Source organism: Choloepus didactylus, chromosome 6 (genome assembly GCF_015220235.1).
Source record: "Choloepus didactylus isolate mChoDid1 chromosome 6, mChoDid1.pri, whole genome shotgun sequence".
Lineage (NCBI taxonomy): Eukaryota > Metazoa > Chordata > Mammalia > Pilosa > Megalonychidae > Choloepus > Choloepus didactylus.
In genome coordinates this window covers 83,373,710-83,394,453 of record NC_051312.1, presented here as the reverse complement: position 1 = coordinate 83,394,453, position 20,744 = coordinate 83,373,710, and the positions used below count along the sequence as shown (strand labels likewise).

Below are 20,744 nucleotides of genomic sequence, written 5' to 3'. Positions count from 1 at the left end.
GACTCAGAATGGATATAATACCAAAACATCAGAGTTAGACCAGAAAAGTCTTCAAAGAAAATGTAGGGGAGTATCTTAAAAAGCTTGTGATAGGAGGTGGGTTCCTAGACCCGAAAGCAGGGACACAAACAGACATTTGTACGTCGATGTTTAAAGCAGCATTATTTGCGGTTGCCAATAGATGGAAACAGTGAAAATATCCATCAATTGATGAATGGTTAAGCAAATAGTGGTATATAAATATGGTGGAATATTAGGCAGCTGTAAGAAAAAATAAAGTCATGATGCATGCAACAACATGGATGAAACTTGGGACATTATGTTGAGTGAAGTAAGCCAGAAGAAACAAAAGCACAAATACTGTATGGTCTCACTCATATGAACTAAATATAATGAACAAACTCTAAGAGCTAGAGAGCACAAGCAATGCTTATGGGGTAGAAAATATTCAATTAGATAATTGTATGGTTCAGAAATGGATAGCACAATACTGTGTGAGGCTACCACAAAAATGTAAGTGATTATACCAGGAGCCACTGCTTGTAAACTAGGGATGGATGGTATGATGTGTGAACACATCTGTTAAAAAATACACAGAAAACTACAAGTGTTGGAGGATATGTGGAGAAAGAGGTATACCTATTCACTGTTGGTAAGGAGGTACTATTTTGCAGCCCCTCTGGAGGGCAGTGTGGCAGTACCTCAGAAGCTAAGTACAGGGTTGTCACAGGATTCCATAATCCTGACACTGGGTATGTACTTGAAAGAACTGAAGGCAGTATGAGCCAGACATAACTTTCAATATTTTGTAGTATTAACTCTCTGAATCATTGTAATATCCTAAGAAGCAGTTACTATTTATTAATCCTCTGTATAGCCAAGAAAACTGAAGCAGTGGTATGCAGGGAATAGAGTGTATACAGTGGAGACACTAGAGGGCAATGAGGAGGGAAATAGATGCACAAATCCTTCAATCTGTAAAAACAGAATATGAAAGTATGGAGAGGTGACTGTGGGAACAAGACAGAAACTCGATTTTTTCACCAGACAACGATATTTGTCCCAGGCAACAATGGTAGAATTTGAGGGAAAAATGTAAAGGCATGTGCTGTCTTTTATTTCTGACACTGGCAGTGGAGCAACAAAGTCTGTAAGTGAGAAAGAATTGTGACAGAGAAGAACAATCTCAAATAACTTATTGTCACAGCTGATGACCAAGAGCAGAAAACAAAAATTTACTGTGTTCAGTAAAATATGTGCAGACTCGTAAAGCAAACAAACAAAATCTATACAAACTCAGATTTTTTTCTTTACCAATCTGTTCATGAGTATCCAACTGACTCATAAATGAGAAAACAAACATCTAATATGATATGTTGCTATCTTGGTGGAATTTGCCTCCATACAAGTACTTCAACAAATAGGCACAACAAGAAAGGTAAAGAGATAAAAATAACCATGTGTATTATATGGAGTCATTTAGCATATTTAAACTAAGAGTATAAATTGCCTTCTAGGTCAACCAAATAAAAGAAAATATACAACATTAATTTAATTTAAAAACTCTGAAACAAAATGAATACTTACATTTATAAACATGTATAAACATGTATAAACAATAGGTACAAAACACTACTACTAAGAAAATTTACTGACTAAACAGGGTAAGGATGAGAAGAGGCATTTAACACCTTCATAAAATTTAAGTAACATATAAACATTATTAGATGAGGTAATATCACTACAAATAATATCAACTATCATTTCTTTCAGTTATAATATATTAGGCACAAACCTGGATCTTTAGGTAATAACACGTTTTGGTACTAAGTTGAACTTCAGAAATTAAGTAACTCATAAATAGTTAAATACTTATTAACTGAGAAAATTAAAATGTGAAATGGGATGTTTCACTCCAAGGGCAATATCCAGACCCACTCTGCTATGAGTTAATACAGGAACAGACTATAAAATATACAGCTGAAGGTGAAGAAAACATTTAATTGCTAACATATTAGTATAGGATTTAAACTGGAATTCTATAAAGCAAAATGCATGGCTGTTAATACAGTAACATCAGTGGAAGATGACATATTTGAGAAAATTTTCCCTAATAAGTCAGAGATCATGATTAAAACAAATAGAGAAAAATAATAGATACAAAAGAGGGAAAATTGAGATATGCCATATAAGAAACCAGTGTGTCTAAAGGAAAATATATAGGGGTGGGCAGATAATACATGTAAAGATAAATCATGAAAAAATTTCCTGAGAGGATGACAAGAATCAACAAATGAAAGGACAGGTTTTAATACTTCCTCTCAGGAAATTTTTTTCATACATATTTTAGCAGAGTTGCTGAATTACAAAAAAAAGCAGTATCATTTAATAATTTATCCTGAGGTTGATTCCTTTTCTTACTCCTCCTCACACAGCTGAGGTGATGCTGTTACTCTGACCAGTGTGGGAGATGGAAGTGATCAGAGGGTGGGGAGAGATTTGACTTCCATTCACCCTGAGGAAGGAGTCAACATGTGGGGGCCATAAAGGATTCCTGTCTCCAAATGCAGGTTTAACCTGAGAGGCCTCAGAACATTTAACTCAAGTCATTCATTCCCTGTTGCTAGAGCTAATGCCCCAGCATGTCCTTCCCAGGGGAGCTACCTCTGCATAAAGTGTTCCTCTAGAGGGTCTGGGCAAGAAGCCAGCCTGACTCAACCAAGCAGGCAGAATGTTCTACCTGAGAAGGGAACCCAGGTCATAATTTATGCTTCCTGTGGATGGATGTCCCACACAGGAAGGCTCAGGGAGTTGGGGCAGCCCAGCACAGTGGACAGAGGACAGTTTCTGGAAGGAACATCAGGTAGTATCACTTAGAGATATCTCTTGGAAGAAAGTGCCAAGTGCTCTTTACTGCAGCTACCACCACATACTGGGAGCCCCACACAGTCTATGTGTGCACCTTCTGTGCAGATTAGAGCCCGGAGCAGTTCCCAAATCCAGAATCATCAAATGTGTCATTGAAAGCAATGTGGTTGGCCAGTAGAGTGACCTCTATGGGAAGATAGTTTCTACATTTTATTAACTGTAAAGCATTGGGGTTGTCCATCACACTGTGAGCAGCAAACCACAATGGCAGCACCTGTTCCACCTGTGTCAAAAGGTGCATTTGAGGCTCAGATTCAGTAAATGTGATCATCTTTTTCACAGATAGAATGAAAGATACATGTAAATTACATGGTATTACTAGCCCCACTTTGTTCTCAGTTAATTCTAACCAACATATACCATCGGAATATGTTGAAGTTTCACTAATTTTAGATTTGTATATTTTTATAATTTTGTATATTTGTATATTTATTCCAAGCTTAATGCTTTTAATATAGTGATATCTCCAAGGATTTATGAATTCTCTGAGCTCCTGAAAACTTTGCCACTTTTTTTTAACTATATGTTCAATGTATGCTTGGAATACTGTGAAGGTGCATTAAAACAAAGGCAACTATTCTGATACAAACATGAACATCCATATTCATGTTAGAACTGAATATTGGTGACTTAGTTCCCTTTGTACCTACTTGGAAAATAATTTCATGCATACATTATTCATAAGGTTGTATGTTTAATTTAGAGAACCAAGAGTCACATCCATGGATCATAAGAATGACAAATTATTTCAGCTAATATTTACAAACCAATGATAATCAAGACATTTTTAGGCACATCATAGGGAATACCTTATTTAATTACTGAAATAGCCACATGAGTTTCAAAATACACTTATCTAAAAATTTAAGTATTAGCAAAATAATTCATAGGGTATGAATTTTCTAAGGTCATCAGTAAGTGAGAGAGGTGGGACATAAACCCATGGTTATTGAGTCCAAAGTGATGGTCCTGAACATCACACTAACTGATTCATAATCAGTCACATGTAGACTGATGGGTTATGATATGGAAAGACAAGATTCCATGGCTGATTATGACACTGGATAGACATCAGTTGGTAAGGCCAATCTCTATTAGGGAATCTAACTTCTAATCATATTCTGAAACTATACAAATCATGGGTCCTTCAATTAAATCCAAAGCCTTACAACTTATGAGAAAGGGCAAAAAAAGGCTGGTTCATCACAAAGGCTAAGCTATCAGTGGATTGTGTTTGTCTTGAGTACTGTTTTGAGAATGTTCTGAACCTGATTCTGGCAAGGATCTTCATAAAACTAGTATAATAATATATTATTGGCATCTGTTTTAAATACTAGATGTTGAAAGTTTATTTAAATACTAGATGCTGGAAGTTTAATTCCCAGGAATTCCAAAGGGATTTAAACCTTGAATTAGAGATACAATCCTGGAAATATTAGAATGGGTAAGAGTCTCCTAGTTGGTGGAGTCACAGAAACATATAAGGAGACTGAATCCCCTGGTGATGTTGAAGAGAGCTTTGTCACTTGTTCAAGGTTTGACCAGGGGGCCTCAAAAGTTTAATGTTCCCATATTTCTGGCATGTTTTTAGTTTAAGTTTACAAGCACTGAGAGTTCTCTCTTGCATGCATGTGATGTCTGTGAATTTCTAAGTGGGATCACTTAGTTGTAACATCAGCACAATAGGGAATGGGAGTTGATATGGAGGATATCAGTATGTATTTTCCACATTTTAACTCCAGAAAGTATTTTTTATCCAAAACAGCTTCCTAATATTCCACTGCACTTTCTTTGATGTGTTCCCCAAAAGTTACCCCACTTTTCGTTCTCTTGTTGCCAAGTCTTGCTCAAGTCCCTTTTTCAGATCACCCCCTTCTTGCCCTCATCACTCTAAACCCCATGAATTCATCCTCATGCCATGTATGATCTCACTGCCAACCCTCTTTCTTCCTATACTTGGAGTGTTAGCCATCAATCTTTTTCATTTTAAGATACTGATTGCTGAGCACTGCAAGAAGTTGGACAGGTAGAAAGAAAACAAAACACATTAAACTTATAAAAAATTATTTCCAAAATTCTCTTGGGTCTATATGCTTTAAAAAACTATGCAATGATGATTATATACACTCTTTCTTAACCTTAGAATTACTACCTGTTTTGATATACACCTATCAAAAAGCACTATTGCCAAAGATTAAGAGATTTGGAGTTAGACAAACCCGTGTTCTAATTCCAGCCTTATATCCTAAATTGAAGAGATATTTTAGACAAGTTCACTAAACTTTGGCTTTCTTGCCTATAAAAATGTTCTAATAATAGCATCCATATGATAAGGTTGTTATGATATTTGAATGAGAATACTTATATGAGACATTTTTTCATATCCTTGACAACAATTATTTTCTTCCATAGACTCTCTCTTGGATAAATAAAAGTCAAACAAGCAGGAAACCAAAAGTCTTCAGATCTCAAGTATAGAGAAAAATGGACCCTGCAGTCCATTCCAATTGGGGTTCTCCAGTTGATTAGATCTTTGGATTAGATTTGGATTCTAATATTACAGTAATAAGGAATTTGGTTGGATATATTGAATAACATATTTGAAAATCTTTAGTGGGATCTAATAAAATGCTAATACTTGTAAAATAAATGATAAGCTATAAAGAAAACTTCAAGAAAAGTTAAGACATATTTTAGGATAATACCTTGGAATTCTTTCTGTATACTACCATCCAATTCAGCATTGTTTAGCGAATGTTGGTTATCCACTTATTGCAAATGATTATAATTAATATACCAAAGTTATCATTTCACTGAATGAATATCAATAACAAGGAAAATATTCAGAACAAAATCTAAATCTCATTTAAAACAGAAGTCACTGCAGTATTTTTACCTTTATAAGGGCTGTTTAATTTATCTTGTGTTCTTTCAATGTGATTTTGAAATACTGTAGTATGATTTTATAATTTGGCTTTTTGTAATAAGTGAGTGAAATAAATTAGCACTGAGTTCAAATTAAATATTCTGTGTCTTCCATAAGCCCCCAAATGGATTTTTTTTTAAATAGAATTAAAATGTTTGATTAAAATATATTAGATATGAAATTTAGTTTGACTAGTTTTGGCTTTTATACCCTTTTGTAATGGAGGATATCAAACCTACACACACATTTACACATATGCACCCACCACTCAATTCCTACTATTATAAATATTCTACCATTTTCTCCAGGCTCTGATTTTATTTCTTAATAAAATTTACATCCAAATAAGTACACATATCTTAATTGTAAATTTTAAATAAATGGATAATCTAAATAACCTACACACCTATCAAGTTGTAGAATTTTTCTATCACTACAAGAAATCCTTTTTTGTTCCTTCCAGTCAATCCTTTCTCCCAATATACCCCAAGGCAACCACTGATTTGATACTTTTTCAACATAGATTTATTGAACTTTCTACAAAAGTATACAGCATATACTCTTCTGTAACTAGAATCGTTCTTTAGATTAGCAGAATGATTTTGACATTCATCTATGTTTTCTTGTATGTGTCACCAGTTGATGCAACTTTATTTTAAATATCAGTTAGCTGCGTAGATATTTGAAAATTTGTTTTTCTTTTCATCTGTTGATGGAGATTTGGGTTGTTTCAACTTCAAGGCCATTCTGATTAATTCTGCTACGAACATTCTTATATAATTCATTGTGTGGACATATGTTTTAAATTTTGTTGGCTAAATATCAAGGAGTTGAATTTTCATGCACAAGCTTTTTGGGTTTTGGGGTACATGATTAAATATATAATAAACTACTAATTTTCCCAAAGTTGTTCTACATCCTTGCTAGAATTTGGTTTTGTCATTTTAAAATTTTAGTCATTCTAATGAATGGATAGAGATATTTCATTGCAGTTTAAATTTACATTTCCTGATTGGTAATGACTGAGAAGTTTTTATGTGAATATTTACATTTGTATATTTTTATTTGTGGAGTGTCAAGTGTCTGTGTAGGTTTGTTTCTTTCTTTGACATTGACTTGTTTCTCTTATTTTTAATGGCAATTAATTCTTCAGTTGGGCCTTTGTCAGAAATAAGTACTATGGATATTTCCTCTCAGTTTGTTCCTTCCAAACTCATTTTTATGTAACATTTTAAAATAAAGATACCTTGAATGGATTAATTTTACAGTTATTGTAATTTGGAGAAATTGTAGTTTACTACAGGTGTGCAAGATATTCCTTTACACTGAAGACACTAGAGTTTAAGCATTTTCATCTGTCTATGGTAGAAATGAAATTGAAATTTTTTGTGTTGAGGTTAATTTTTCATAAGTTCATTCACTTGTACTAGCATCATTGCCTTTCCTTATCTTTATAGTGGGAGGAAGTGTTAGCTTTTTACCATTGAGGGTGATGTTAGCTGTAGATTTTTCATAAATGCCTTTCATCAAATCCAATAATTTTTTTTTTCCTAAATTTCCTGAGAGATTTTTAAAAATATCATATATGGATGCTGAATTTAACTAAATAGTTTTCCAGTCTCTAATAAGATAATCCCATATATTTTGCCACATTTAAGTAGTGAATTAAATTTTTTTGAGTTACATGATAGTAAAATACTAATGATAATTCATTAGTCAAAGTTTAAGAACAGGTACCCTGCAGACAGAGATCAATGCAATTTTATAAACAAGAATAAAAGGAGCATTAATGCCCACAAAGATAAGTTAAATACATAGGTGATTCTTTTCTTTACCACCTCTCCAAAGTTTTACCTCATATCAATCCCACACTCTCATTTCACAAAATTTTGGAAAGTTTAATTTTAAGACTCTGCATGGTTCAGTAAAAAAAGAAACTTGATGATACTTACAATAGTTATAATTAATGGAATAGTTTTCAGTTGCTATGGTGTAGAGAGATGAGTACTTACCCAGTAAAAATGATATAAATACATCACTGAATCTCCACATTACGGTACCAGGACAGACTGCTTCTATCCCTCCACAGTCCCCATGGTACTGTCAAGTAGGAAAGAGATAATTTGAATGTCACTGATATTTGTTTCCTAACTTCCATTATGTTCATGACACTTTCATTGGCAAGCCATTATGCCTGTGATATCCAACCACCATATATTCACTTTTGATTTCCCAGAAATAATGAAGACAACAGAGTATCCTCCAAGAGACCTCAGCAAGATGTCCTCTGCCAATGACACAACAACACACCCTACAGAATTTGTGCTATTGGGGATCCCAGGTCTGGAAGCTTTCCACATCTGGATTGCCTTCCCTTTCTTTGTTGTTTATCTCATAGCACTAGTGGGAAATGTCACTATCCTCACTGTGATCAAGACTGAGCAGAGTCTGCATCAACCCATGTTCTACTTTCTAGCTCTTCTCTCCTTTATTGATCTAGGCCTCTCCACTTCTACCATCCCCAAGATGCTGGCCATATTCTGGTTCAAACTAAGAGAGATAAGCTTTGAAGGCTGCCTCATCCAAATGTTCTTTATCCACACCTACACTGGTATGGAATCTGTTGTACTCCTGGCCATGGCAATTGACCGCTTTGTTGCCATATGCTACCCTCTGAGATACAGCACAGTCCTCACCAACAAAGTGGTAGCTGTCATGGTCTCTGTTGTAGTGGGAAGGCCAGTACTCCTTGTCATGCCCTTCTGCCCTCTTCTCAAGCGACTGCCCTTCTGTGGCCATTACATTATCCCTCACACCTACTGTGAACACATGGGAATCGCCCGCCTTGCCTGTGCTAGTATAAGGGTCAACATCATCTATGGCTTATTTACCATTACTGCCCTGTTCTGTGACTTGATCCTCATTGCTCTTTCTTATGTTCAGATCCTTCGAGCTGTTTTCCAACTACCTTCCAGGGATGCCAGACTTAAAGCACTTAGCACGTGTGGTTCTCATGTCTGTGTCATCTTGGCCTTCTACACACCAGCATTTTTCTCTTTTATGACTCACCGGTTTGGTAGAACTATTCCTCGCTACATTCATATCCTCTTGGCCAATCTGTATGTGGTTGTTCCTCCTTGTTTAAATCCAGTTATTTATGGTGTCAAGACAAAACAAATTTGTGATCAGGTTGTAAGAATATTTGTAGTGAGAGAGTAGCTTAATTGTAATTAAAGTGGATAAATTCCTTGAATCTATGCCTCAGCATGGACATCTCTCCAGTTGCCCAGAATTGAGAACAGGTAGTTATCTACTCAGTGATTACTTCAGCCATTTTTAATGTGTTTATCCTATAATGGAGATAAATATAGTAGACAATGTTAAGTATGGGAATTTGAGGATAATAAATGAATATTAAATATCTGTGAGTATGTGGTACAGAGGGGCCAGCAAATAACACAACCACCGACAACTAGATATAGGATATAGTTCAGAAATTTGAGGTAAGGTTGATAGTATTCACAACAGATTAGGAGTCTAATTAGATGTTTGAATTCCATAATGTGAGTTGTTATTTATTTGGAGCAAACAGTAATAGCTGTCATTTATTTAGCATTTAACATAGGTGTACATGAAATATGTTAAATAAATTAAATATGTGAAATAACTTAATTCAAGCTTCAAGAAAACTTTCAATGAAAGTGTCATTACTTCCATTTTACTGATGGAGAAATGAGACTCTGAATGGCTGGGTAATTTGAGCACAAAACCATTTCTTTTTAGACCCCAAAACCCATACATTCAAGTGTTAAAAAGTTTGTCAGCCAGTGAATGATACCATTTAACTGTGTGCCTGTAGTAGAAATTTGGGAAATTTTTCAGAAGTCAAATAGATAAAATACAAGAATATCAATTTATAGTCAAAATATTACAAGTCTAAATTACATACAAAAACAAACAAAAGGCATTACATTTCAAATATTGAGTAACTTCAAGAGATGGAGATGTCCCACATTCAATGGATATGGCAAGTCAGAGAATGGAGAGTAAACAAAAAAGAAGGAATTAGTCTAATTTTTCAAGTGGATAGATTAATTAAAATAAGATGAAGACATTATATGGGGCTGGAAAAAGCAGGAAATGACAATGCTTTGGGTTATATACCAAACAAGTTTGACCTTTGTGGGACCACTAGTTAAAGACATTTAAAAGGCAATTGTAAACGTCACTGAGTTTTTCAAACTAAAGGTAGTCTATGAATTTTATCACATTAGTATTCCCAAGCCCAAAGATGAATGCAAAAATGGAACACTGCAAAGTATATTAATGTAAAGAGATGATACAGATATATTTTCTCAAAAGGGGCTAAAATACAACGTACATAATTAATTATTAGAACTCTGAAAACCGTGGTGTGAGGAACTCTAAAATTTCTATCCATAAAAATGATTAAAAAAAACCCTCGTAAAATTATCATTATTGACTTTTTTAAAACTCTGAAAATTAATAACAGGCTTGCAGCTAACCAGGGTGAATTTATTCGAGAAAAACATCTGAATATTCTCACTACCCATAGTGAGTGAACTTTGTGACATTTAAGCGTGCCCTAGTGAAATTCTCCAATCTCTAGCTCCAGAGTAAACTTGGTAATTAATGGTCTTCACTGCACATGACAACCACCCATCTGACAAACACTGAGGTACATAAACAGGAATGGAGAAATTGCATAGCCATATTCACAAGGAATTGTCATTATTTGACCTCTCTGATGGTTCCCAGGAATAATCTACTGGCAAGACGGTCTGTATTTAACCTATCAGGGGACTCCTGCAGTAAAAAATCCTTCTTTCCCTTGGAGATGGGTTGGTAGAAAACAATTAGAGATTAATGTTTAATTTAGAAGCTACATGGAGGTTTATACCATTTGGGGCAAATAGGCAACACAAAAAGCTTAAAACAAGTTGGGGAATAAGGTGTCTATAGGGATGATGAAAAGCTCCATATATTCCTAGGAAGTAAGCAGACCATGTATGAGTAGGATTTGATGCAAGCCTGTGGCTGTGCACACCAGGAAAGACATGAGAATGCCCTACGCTCTCATCTGTGGCTAACATTGAGGTTCTATATAAGCAGGAAGTGAAGGTTAAAGTAGAAATCTAAACTGTCCAGTTGAATGTTGAAGGAAGGGATGAAATACTCAACACAGAGCCCCTTAGCAAGGAATGGAAGATTTATCGGTTCCAGGCATTTAAGGAAATCTCAATTCAGTAATTACCTGATCATTAAGCCAATGGGGCAGATACTTAAGTGGGGATGAGAGGAAGAATTCTTATTTTAAAGAACAATATAAAAAAAACTATTTAAACAACAAAATAACTTTTGTTTATGCTAAAAAACAAGCAGAAACAATAATAAAACCTGTGACTGAAGGGGGGTCTTATTTCCAGATTTGTCATATTATATTTTTAAACATCTAGTTTTCAACAAGAAGGTATGAAACAGGAAAAGAAACAAGAAAATATGGCTTATGAATGGGAAAAAAAAATCAATAGAAAATACACCTGAGGAAGGTCAGATACTGGAGTTTGTTACACAAAGACTGTGAAACAGCCAGTATAAATATATAAAAGGACATGTGGGTCACATGTTTGTGAAATATTTCATTCTACACACTGGCCCTATTTCCTTCATGATCTATCATTTTGGCCAGAATGTCCCCCGCTACATCCACATACTTCTGGCCAATCTTTACGTAATATTGCCACCAACACTCAACTCTATCATATATGGAGTCAGAACCAAGCAGATTTATGACCATATGAAGAAAATAGTATTACTTAATAAGGAATGAAGAAGGACTAACATTTAATACACTTGAAATGGATGGAAGTTTTGGCCTGCAAAATTTCTTGTTACATTAGATAGATACTAATGTGCCAGACAGAAAGACATTCATATTGGCTCCCATCAGTAAGTATGTAAAACAGAAGCTTTATTATCCAATTCATATGGTCAATGAGCACCCAGTGAAAACCTTATACATGATTTTTGATCACTGATATCTGTAAATTTAGGTAGGATTTAGAGTATTTGTCATATTCTTTTGTGCATTCACCAACCTATCTCATTTAAGGTTATTTCTCATTTTCTTCTCTCTTTCTTTATCTTCAATCATCTCTCCTTTTTGCTCTTCTTACCTTTCACCCCCTCTTCCTCTTTTTCCTCTCTCTCCAGAAATATTTAGTTTACCAAAGTTTACTAACTTGCTAAAAGTTACACAGCCAGAAATGGTGGAACTGAGATGTAAGTCCAAGTTCATTACCTCCAAAGGCAGCAATGTCTTCTGCTCTATTTGTTAATTTGAGACTGAGACAGCAATGAACTTATAGAGACTAACTAGTTCATTCACTTTAACTTCCAGTGCCAAAGAAAGATATAAATAACTGTGGATAAGTAATGAGAATTTCATTTAGGAAGTTTACCTTCTAACTCTTGTCTGGACTCATTTAGAGTTAGGAACCTCCCTCCCTCCCTTCTTTCCTTCCTTCTTTTCTTTCTTTCCTTCTTTCCTTCCTGTTACCTGCCTCTTTCCTTCCTTTATGCTTTCATTTCCTTATTTCTTTTTTTTTCACTAGTCCCACTTTCCCTTTCTTCCCATTTCCTTCTGCTCCTTCCTTCTTTAATCCCATCTTCTCTTTTCTTGTTCATTCTATATAAAAAAGAAATCTAGAAAGAAAGAAATGTCACAGATGTAACATAGTAAGACTGGAGCATGAATTTTTTGATCCTAATTATGACTATCATCACTGTCTTTGGAAACAGTTCTTTACTTCTCTGAAATATCCTCCTTTCAACAAACCTCCTCACTGCCCTCCCTCCCATCACATACAGAGGGAAGGATAGAATAAATTGATATCCTGGATTATTCCTGGGAATTCTGCAACTAGAAGGAACTTGGATATTCTTTAACTTCTATCATGATACTAGTACCAAAGATATAGACATTTCTCTCTTGGAGATGATTTCTAGTTTTATTGTTAACCCATGCTTGTGCAATAATTTTCATATCTGAGGATCAGTGTTCTAGTTTGCTAATGCTGTGGAATGCAAAACACCAGAGATGGATTGGCATTTATAAAAAGGGGGTTTATTTGGCTATACGGTTACAGTCTTAAGGCCATAAAGTGTCCAAGATAACACATCAGTAATCGGGTACCTTCACTGGAAGATGGCCAATGGCATCTGGAAAACCTCTGTTAGCTGGGAAGGCACATGGCTGGCATCTGCTCCAAAGTTCTGGTTTCAAAATGGCTTTCTCCCAGGACTTTCCTCTCCAGCAAGCTTGCTCCTCTTCAAACTGTCACTCACAGCTGCACTCTGTTCAGTCTCTTTGAGTTAGCATGTTTTATATGGCTCCACTGATCAAGGCCCACCCTGAATGGGTGGGGTCACACCTCCATGGGAGTATCCCACCAGAGTCACCACCCACAGCTGGGTGGGGCACATTCCAAGCAAATCTAACCAGCACCAAAACGTCTGTCCCACAAGACCACAAAGATAATGGCAGTTGGGAGACACAATACATTCAAACCGGCACATTCCACCCCCTGGACCCCAAAATGACATTATCTTTCCAAATACAAAATACATTCATTTCATCACAATATCACAAAAACTTAAACCATTTCAGCAACAAAAGTTAAGTACAAAATCCCATCAAAATCAAATATAGGCGTGGTCAGTCCTAAGGCATACTTTTCCTTTAGCTTGGATCTGTGGACTTAAAACAAGTTATATGCTTCCAATAAACAAAGGAGGGACATTCATAGGATAAACATTTCCATTGCCATAAGGAGAAAGAGTAAGAAAAACAGGGTTAACAAGTCCAAAACAGTTCTTAAAACCTGCAGCACAAACTCCATTAGATTTCAAAGTCTGAGAGTCATTTACAGAACGATGTTGCATCCTTAGGGCTTGAGAGAGTGGGAGTCTAACCCTTCCTAAGGGCCTTTTTGGCAGCCCTTTCCTCTCCAAACACTTAGGTGAGTGCTCCAACATACCCACACATTGGGGAGACCACCTTCTCGGCCCCACCCTCCTCAAACATCGGGGCAGCTCCCGGATTCCCTTCCATCTCCGGGGCACATGCTCAACCCCTTCAGAACAGTGTGGCGGCAGCCAGGCTCTCCCCAATTCCCTGGGAATGTGTTCCACCCTCTTTGGGGCCTGGGGTGGCAAAACTCTTCCAGAGCATCGAGGTGGAAGGCCCACCCTCGACCTCCAGGGCAAACTCACCCTTTCCATGCATGTGGGCTGCTCCGCTCTCCCAGCCATAGACCTCCTGACTCCAGACCTCAACCTCCATGGCTCTGTCTTTGAAGAGATTTTTCCTTTAATTTTTTCCTTGTCTGTCTCCTCCAGTCCAGACCAGCAATGGCTCTGTCTATAAAGATCTTGCAAAAATTCTGTTGGCTTTGCATGAAGCACACAGGGGTCAAAGCCATTAGACAATAGGACTTTCCACAAATCCTTTCTGGATAATTCCATCTCCAATCTTGGCTTGTACTGAAATGGCGGCTGGGTTCCATGTTTGGTTACATCCTCACATTGGGCTGTAGCTTCTGGGATTCCACCCCCTGGAAGCTCATAATTTTCCAAGCCACCAGCTTCTGGTTTCTTTGAACCCAAGAGTTCAGTTCTAAGTTTATCTCTCTCTGCTCGCATTTTACTATAAGCTGCAAGGAGAAGCCAGGATACATCTTCCACATGTAGTCTGGAGATCTCCTCAGCTAAGTATTCCAGGTTGTTGCTTCCAGATTCTTCCTTCCATATGACACCAGGACTCAATTTTTCCAAATTCTATGCCACTTTAAAACAAGGATCACCTTTCTTCCAGTTTGCAACAACACATTCATCATTTCTGTTCAAGTCCTCATCAGAAGTATCTTTAGACTCCATATTTCCATAAACAGTCTCTTTAAAGCAGTTTTGGCCTTTTCTATCAAGCTCCTCACAACTCTTCCAGAAACTCCCCGTTATCCATTTAAAAAGCCATTCCAACATGTTTGGTATTTGCAAACTCAGCAGCAAAAGCACCCCACTCCTGGTACCAAAATCTGTTCTAGTTTGCTAATGCTGCGGAATGCAAAACACCAGAGATGGATTGGCTTTTATAAAAAGGGGGTTTATTTGGCTATACAGTTACAGTCTTAAGGCCATAAAGTGTCCAAGATAACACATCAGTAATCGGGTACCTTCACTGGAAGATGGCCAATGGCATCTGGAAAACCTCTGTTAGCTGGGAAGGCACATGGCTGGCATCTGCTCCAAAGTTCTGGTTTCAAAATGGCTTTCTCCCAGGACGTTCCTCTCCAGCAAGCTTGCTCCTCTTCAAACTGTCACTCACAGCTGCACTCTGTTCAGTCTCTTTGAGTCAGCATGTTTTATATGGCTCCACTGATCAAGGCCCACCCTGAATGGGTGGGGTCACACCTCCATGGGAGTATCCCACCGGAGTCACCACCCACAGCTGGGTGGGGCACATTCCAAGCAAATCTAGCCAGCACCAAAACGTCTGTCCCACAAGACCACAAAGATAATGGCAGTTGGGGGACACAATACATTCAAACCGGCACAGTCAGTGCAGAGTGTCTGTGGGGCTTTATGAGTAAACATGAACAGAATGAATTAATGAAAGATCTCTCTTCATTTTGATACTAATATACTAACTATGTGTTAGCTAAAGAGATATTTCTGGGTTTCTATCATTCTACAACCTATGTACACCTATATTTTTATATGTATTGTCACGTTCTATGTGCAAGTATATCTGTGTTTCCCTGGATTTATGTGTTGGTGTGTTTAAATAAAGTGCATTTTTTCTTCAAACATTATTTCGATAAAAACATAAATCTCCATATTGCTTTTTAAAATATATTCCAGGTTTTGTAGGGAGTAACAGAAAATGAGTAAAAGATATTGTTTTCCACATGTTCAAAAAGTGACCTATCATAAAGTTTATATCCCTTCCACCGGTTTGTACTGAAGTTTTAGGAATAGCTTTTTTAACAAGAAAAATAGATAAAAATCTATCCTACTGGAGAAGTTTTGAGATAAGTATTGATACATCTTCCCATGTTGGGTATTTTTCCTTCTAGACATTGGCAACTATTTTACTTCATATCAATGGCAAGATGTTCCATGCCAACACTACCACTTTTCACCCACACATCTTTTCCCTTACAGGCAACCTGGGACTTAAGTCTTCTCAGGGCTGGATCCCTCTGCTTTACTGCTTTGTTTACTCAATGGCTGTGCTGGACAATGCTACAGTTCTGCTGATCCTCTGTTCTATTTCCTGAGCAATTTATCAGGCAGAGATCGCATCCTCTCCACAGGTGCACAGGATGTTGGGGACCTTCTGGTTTGATGCACATGACATTGGATTTTGAGGCTGTGGGGCCTAGAAGTGTCTGACACACACCTTCACAGGAATGGATTCTGCTGTTCTGCTAGCTATGGCCTTTGACCACCACATAGGCAGCTGTGAACCACTCCTCTATATAACAATTCTGACACCCCAAGTGCCGGCAGGAACTGGGTATTATAGTGTTCCCAGTCCTGCTCATGTTGCCCATTCTCTACCCAATCCATCACAGGCCCTTCTGTGGGGCCTGAATTATTGCCCACTCCTACCATGAGCACATGGGCATCGCCAAGTTGACCTGTGCAAGCATTCTCATCAATGTCATCAATGGGCTTTTTGTGGCTCCCTTTCTTATTTTGGATGTGACAGTGGTTGGAATCTCCTATGCCTACACCCCTCAAGCTATTTTTCTGCCTCTCATCTCGAGATGTCTGTCGTAAAGCAATGAGCATATGCAGCTCACATGTTGGAGTCATGTGTGTTTTCTACATACCCTCCCTCTTCGCCTTCATCACACATTTGGGAAAAAAATCCCCCATTTTGTACACCTTCTTGTCACCAACCTCTAAGTGGTCATCCTGCCTGCCCTCATTCCTGTTTTTTATGGTGTTAGAACTAAGCAGATTTGTGAACATGTGATCCAGGCATTTACTTCAAAGAAGGGTCTCTTATCTTCTTTAATTCTTGAGATGTGAATGTAACTTAAAGAAGGTAATTTTAACTCTACTTTCCATTGGTTATCTTCTTAAATGATCTTCAGATCAAAAGACTGCAGATACTGGATGATTACAACCTTTGGAGAATATTTTTAGTCCTTAAATCCCAAGTTTCCTCTCCTTTTGTGGTTGCATGTTTATTCTTCTGAATGTAGGGTCCCATTACAATAAGGAGAAATATCCAACTGGAATTGCTTTCAGTTTTCAATGGTGTATATCAAGCAATTCTCTAAGTCTCTGCATTTGAAGATAGGATAGCATTCCAGGTGGTCACAATTAGTTTATCATAACTGCCTTGGTTTTTCTCTGCAAGAAAGAACTAAATTCAATAATTAAGAGAGTTTAGGTAATTTTTTTCAGTTATAAATCTAAATGTATCTTATTTCTCAGAAGACATCACTAAGACATAGGGTGAAGTTTCAAAAATATCTCCAGTTCTCTTTTCCACCAGCAACTTGACCTTTATTCATCATATGAACTTATAGGCAACACTTGCCATGTGCCTCCCTATCTGGTACCATGTACCTTCACTTTTCTAGAGAAAAATGAAGTGAAAATATTTGAAAATGAAACTTGTGTTAAAGAATTAAAATCTTGTTTATAAAATTAGCTTGAATGTAAAGAATTCTAATAGTGGGATTTTGAGTCATGTTCAATCAGGTGTTTTGTTCTGAGTGTGCTTGTGTGTGTGTGTGTGTGTTCATGCACATGCATGTGTGCTTAATGTATTTAGGCATCTCTGTACTATACCTAACTAAATGGACAACTTATTACTCTTCAAAGGTGTTTATATTTGTGAATACAATATATAATGCAATGTGGAAAGCAACAGGAGATTTCCTCTCTTCAAGTGGAGAAAATTAGCAACCAAAATGTGTGTGATGCAGCTAGAATATTTATTAGAATGAAGACTTTTCTTTTTATCATTAAATACTATTGGAAAAGATATGCCATAAAAAAGTATACATTACTTGCATTTACCATATTTCTTTTCTTGGTTTAAACTCCAACATGGGAAGTAAGTTTGATTGTTTTGTTCATTGGTATTTATATTTTATGCACTGTACATTCATGGCACATAATAGCTGTTCATTAGTTACTGAATTAATATATAAATTCATGAATTATTGTCATCATTTACCACATTTATTTACTCAAATCCAGGAAGAATAATTCTCTGTATGAGACCCAGACAAGAGAAGTTTATTTGGGGTAGGATCTATATCTTCTGCAGCATAGTAAATAATTTAACTTGTACATTGAGTTTACTCAGACACCATAATTGCATGGAACTTTAAGTCAGAAGTAAGATCTGGTAGGTTTGTACAGGTTAGTGTAAAATCCCAATACATCCCAAAGTAATTTTGACAGAGAATAAAAATATATTTGCAGGCAAACCCTGAGGAACTGGGGGAAAATGCAGAAATGTTGGACTTCCCCACCTGGGTTATTACTGATATTCTCACAAACTTTGAGGACTAATAATTTAGTAGGATGAGCCCTCAACCTTGGGGCTTGCCCTTATGAAGCTTGTTACTGCAAAGGAGAGGCTAAACCTACTTATAATTGTGCCTAAAAGTCTCCCCCAGTGAACCTCTTTGTTGCTCAGATGTGGCGCTCTCTGTCTCTCTCTCTCTAGCTAAGCCAACTTGGCAGGTGAACTCACTACCCTCACCTCTGTGTGTGACATGACTCCCAGGGTAGAAATCTCCCTGGCAAAGTAGGAAATGACTCCCAGGGATGAGCCTGGACCCAGCATTATGGGATTGAGAAAATCTTCTTGACCAAAAGGGGGAAGCAAAATGAAACAAAATAAAGTTTCAGTGGCTGAGAGATTTCAAATGGAGTTGAGAGGTCACTCTAGAGGGCATTCTTATGTGCTACATAGATATCCCTCTTTAGCTTTTAGTGTATTGGAATAGCTAGAAGGAAACACCTGAAACTGTCGAACTGCAACCCAGTAACCTTGATTCTTGGAGGTGGCTGCGTAACTATGTAGCTTACATGGTGCGTCTGTGTGATTGTGAAAACCTGGTGGCTCATACTCCCTTTATCCAATGTATGGACAGATGAGTAGAAAAATGGGGACAAAAACTAAATGAAAAATAGGGTGGGATGGGGTGGATGCAATGCTTTAGGTGTTCTTTTTTACTTTTATTTTTATTTCTTTTGGAATAAGGAAAATGTTCAAAAATTGATTCTGGTGATTAATGAACAACCATATGATGGTATGGTGCACAATTCATTATACACTGTGGATGACAGTAGGGTATGTGAATGTTTCTCAATAAAACAGTATTAAGAAAAAGACAATAACATTAGGGAATAACAATAATAAAAAGGCAAAACAAAATAGAACAAAATATCCAAAAAATAACCCTATGAAATCCAGAATTTAAGGAAAGCAGATATTCAGAATATTCAGATATTCAGATATTCAGATATTTCTCTGAATATCCGAAATAAAGAGCCATTTTAAAAAGCAAAAATCAAAACACCAAAACAAAAAAATAAACAAGGGCAGAACAATAGTATATTAACAAAAGTTTCTGCAGCTTAAGTAAACAAGAGTCCTAAGCCTATGATAGATGCAAGGCAAAGCATCTTCCTGCAAACTCAGTGGCCTCCAGTATTTCCACCTAGTTGAGCTTTAAGACATAGAGGCCCAAGACATATCATTATTAGATATACATCATCTTGGATCTGGTTGCGTTAATTATGTCTGAAGAGTTTAATACCTATCCAAGTCCAAAGGTGGAAGAACACACAAACTGGTACGGTAACTGGCAAGACAGACAGTAAAAGCACAGGCTGGTTGTGCTTGTGCAGCCCGGTGGGAAGTTTTCTTCAACAGAGGCTGAATAAAACAGTCCTGCTAGAGAGACCAGTGGAATAAGGACAGTCAACAGAGGAAGAGACAGAAACATTCTTCTTCCCCACTTATTAAGCACCACCCTGACTTTTTAAAAGGTGTATAGCATTAACAGAATTTAACTGTTTTGTTTTCTTTAAATTATGATCTAGTGTTGCTCCATTTCTTCCTGCTTCTTATTTTGATGTGTCATCCTAGCTGCCTGTGGTGCATATCAGGAATGCCATCAATGATTGGATATGCTTTTCCTAACTCTTCATTAATCAATTCATGTGTCCATGCTTCATATCTGAGCAGCTTCGTGGAGAGCAGGCACACCAGGAACTCCAGCAGCGCGGGGTCCTAGACACAGGGCGGCTCCTCGGTGCTCCTGTTCTGATCCTCAGAAGGCCGTAGCCCGGACGCCTGCAGCCGCCTACCGGGTACCGCGGAGGGCAGAGCGGGTGTGCCCCGCAGCGCAGAGGCAAGCCTGCCGCAGGCTCGGCTCAGGAAAGTCTGGCGGCCGGTGGCCGCACCTCACCGCGCCCTCGGCCAGCCCTCACCAAGATGCTTTTGAGAGTACTGCCAAAACCCAGTGACACTTACTGCTTATAGTCGCACATATCTCAATCCCAGTATTCTTAATTTCATGTACCTAGATAACATTTCCGTAGGACTGCAGGCCCCATGAGGGCAGGGGCTCTGTCTTCTTCAGTTCTGTCACGTCAGCATCTAGCCCAGTACCTGCTTGACACATAAAAGAATTAAATAAATATTTAACATCATGTTGAAAAAATATATACGTGTGATGCAGCTAAGATATTTAAGATATTTATTACAATGAAATTTTTATTATTAAATATTATTAGGAAAGACTATACCATAAAAAAGTATAGG

General features: G+C 37.2%; 1 protein-coding gene and 1 pseudogene across 1 annotated transcript; one reads left to right on the top strand and one right to left on the bottom strand.

The window, feature by feature from the left end:
* Nucleotides 1-8,134: 8,134 nt before the first annotated feature.
* LOC119536373 (olfactory receptor 52E4-like) lies at nt 8,135-9,073 on the top strand. Its single transcript, XM_037839125.1, has one exon. It carries the CDS (start codon nt 8,135-8,137, stop codon nt 9,071-9,073), a length of 939 nt encoding a protein of 312 aa, XP_037695053.1.
* A 10,635-nt stretch (nt 9,074-19,708) lies between these two features.
* Nucleotides 19,709-19,923, bottom strand: LOC119538804 (annotated as a pseudogene).
* Between the last annotated feature and the right edge of the window lie 821 nt (nt 19,924-20,744).

Coding starts and splice junctions, on each gene's coding strand:
- LOC119536373 (XM_037839125.1), top strand. CDS start 8,135: ATGTCCTCTGCCAATGACACAACAACACACCCTACAGAATTTGTGCTA.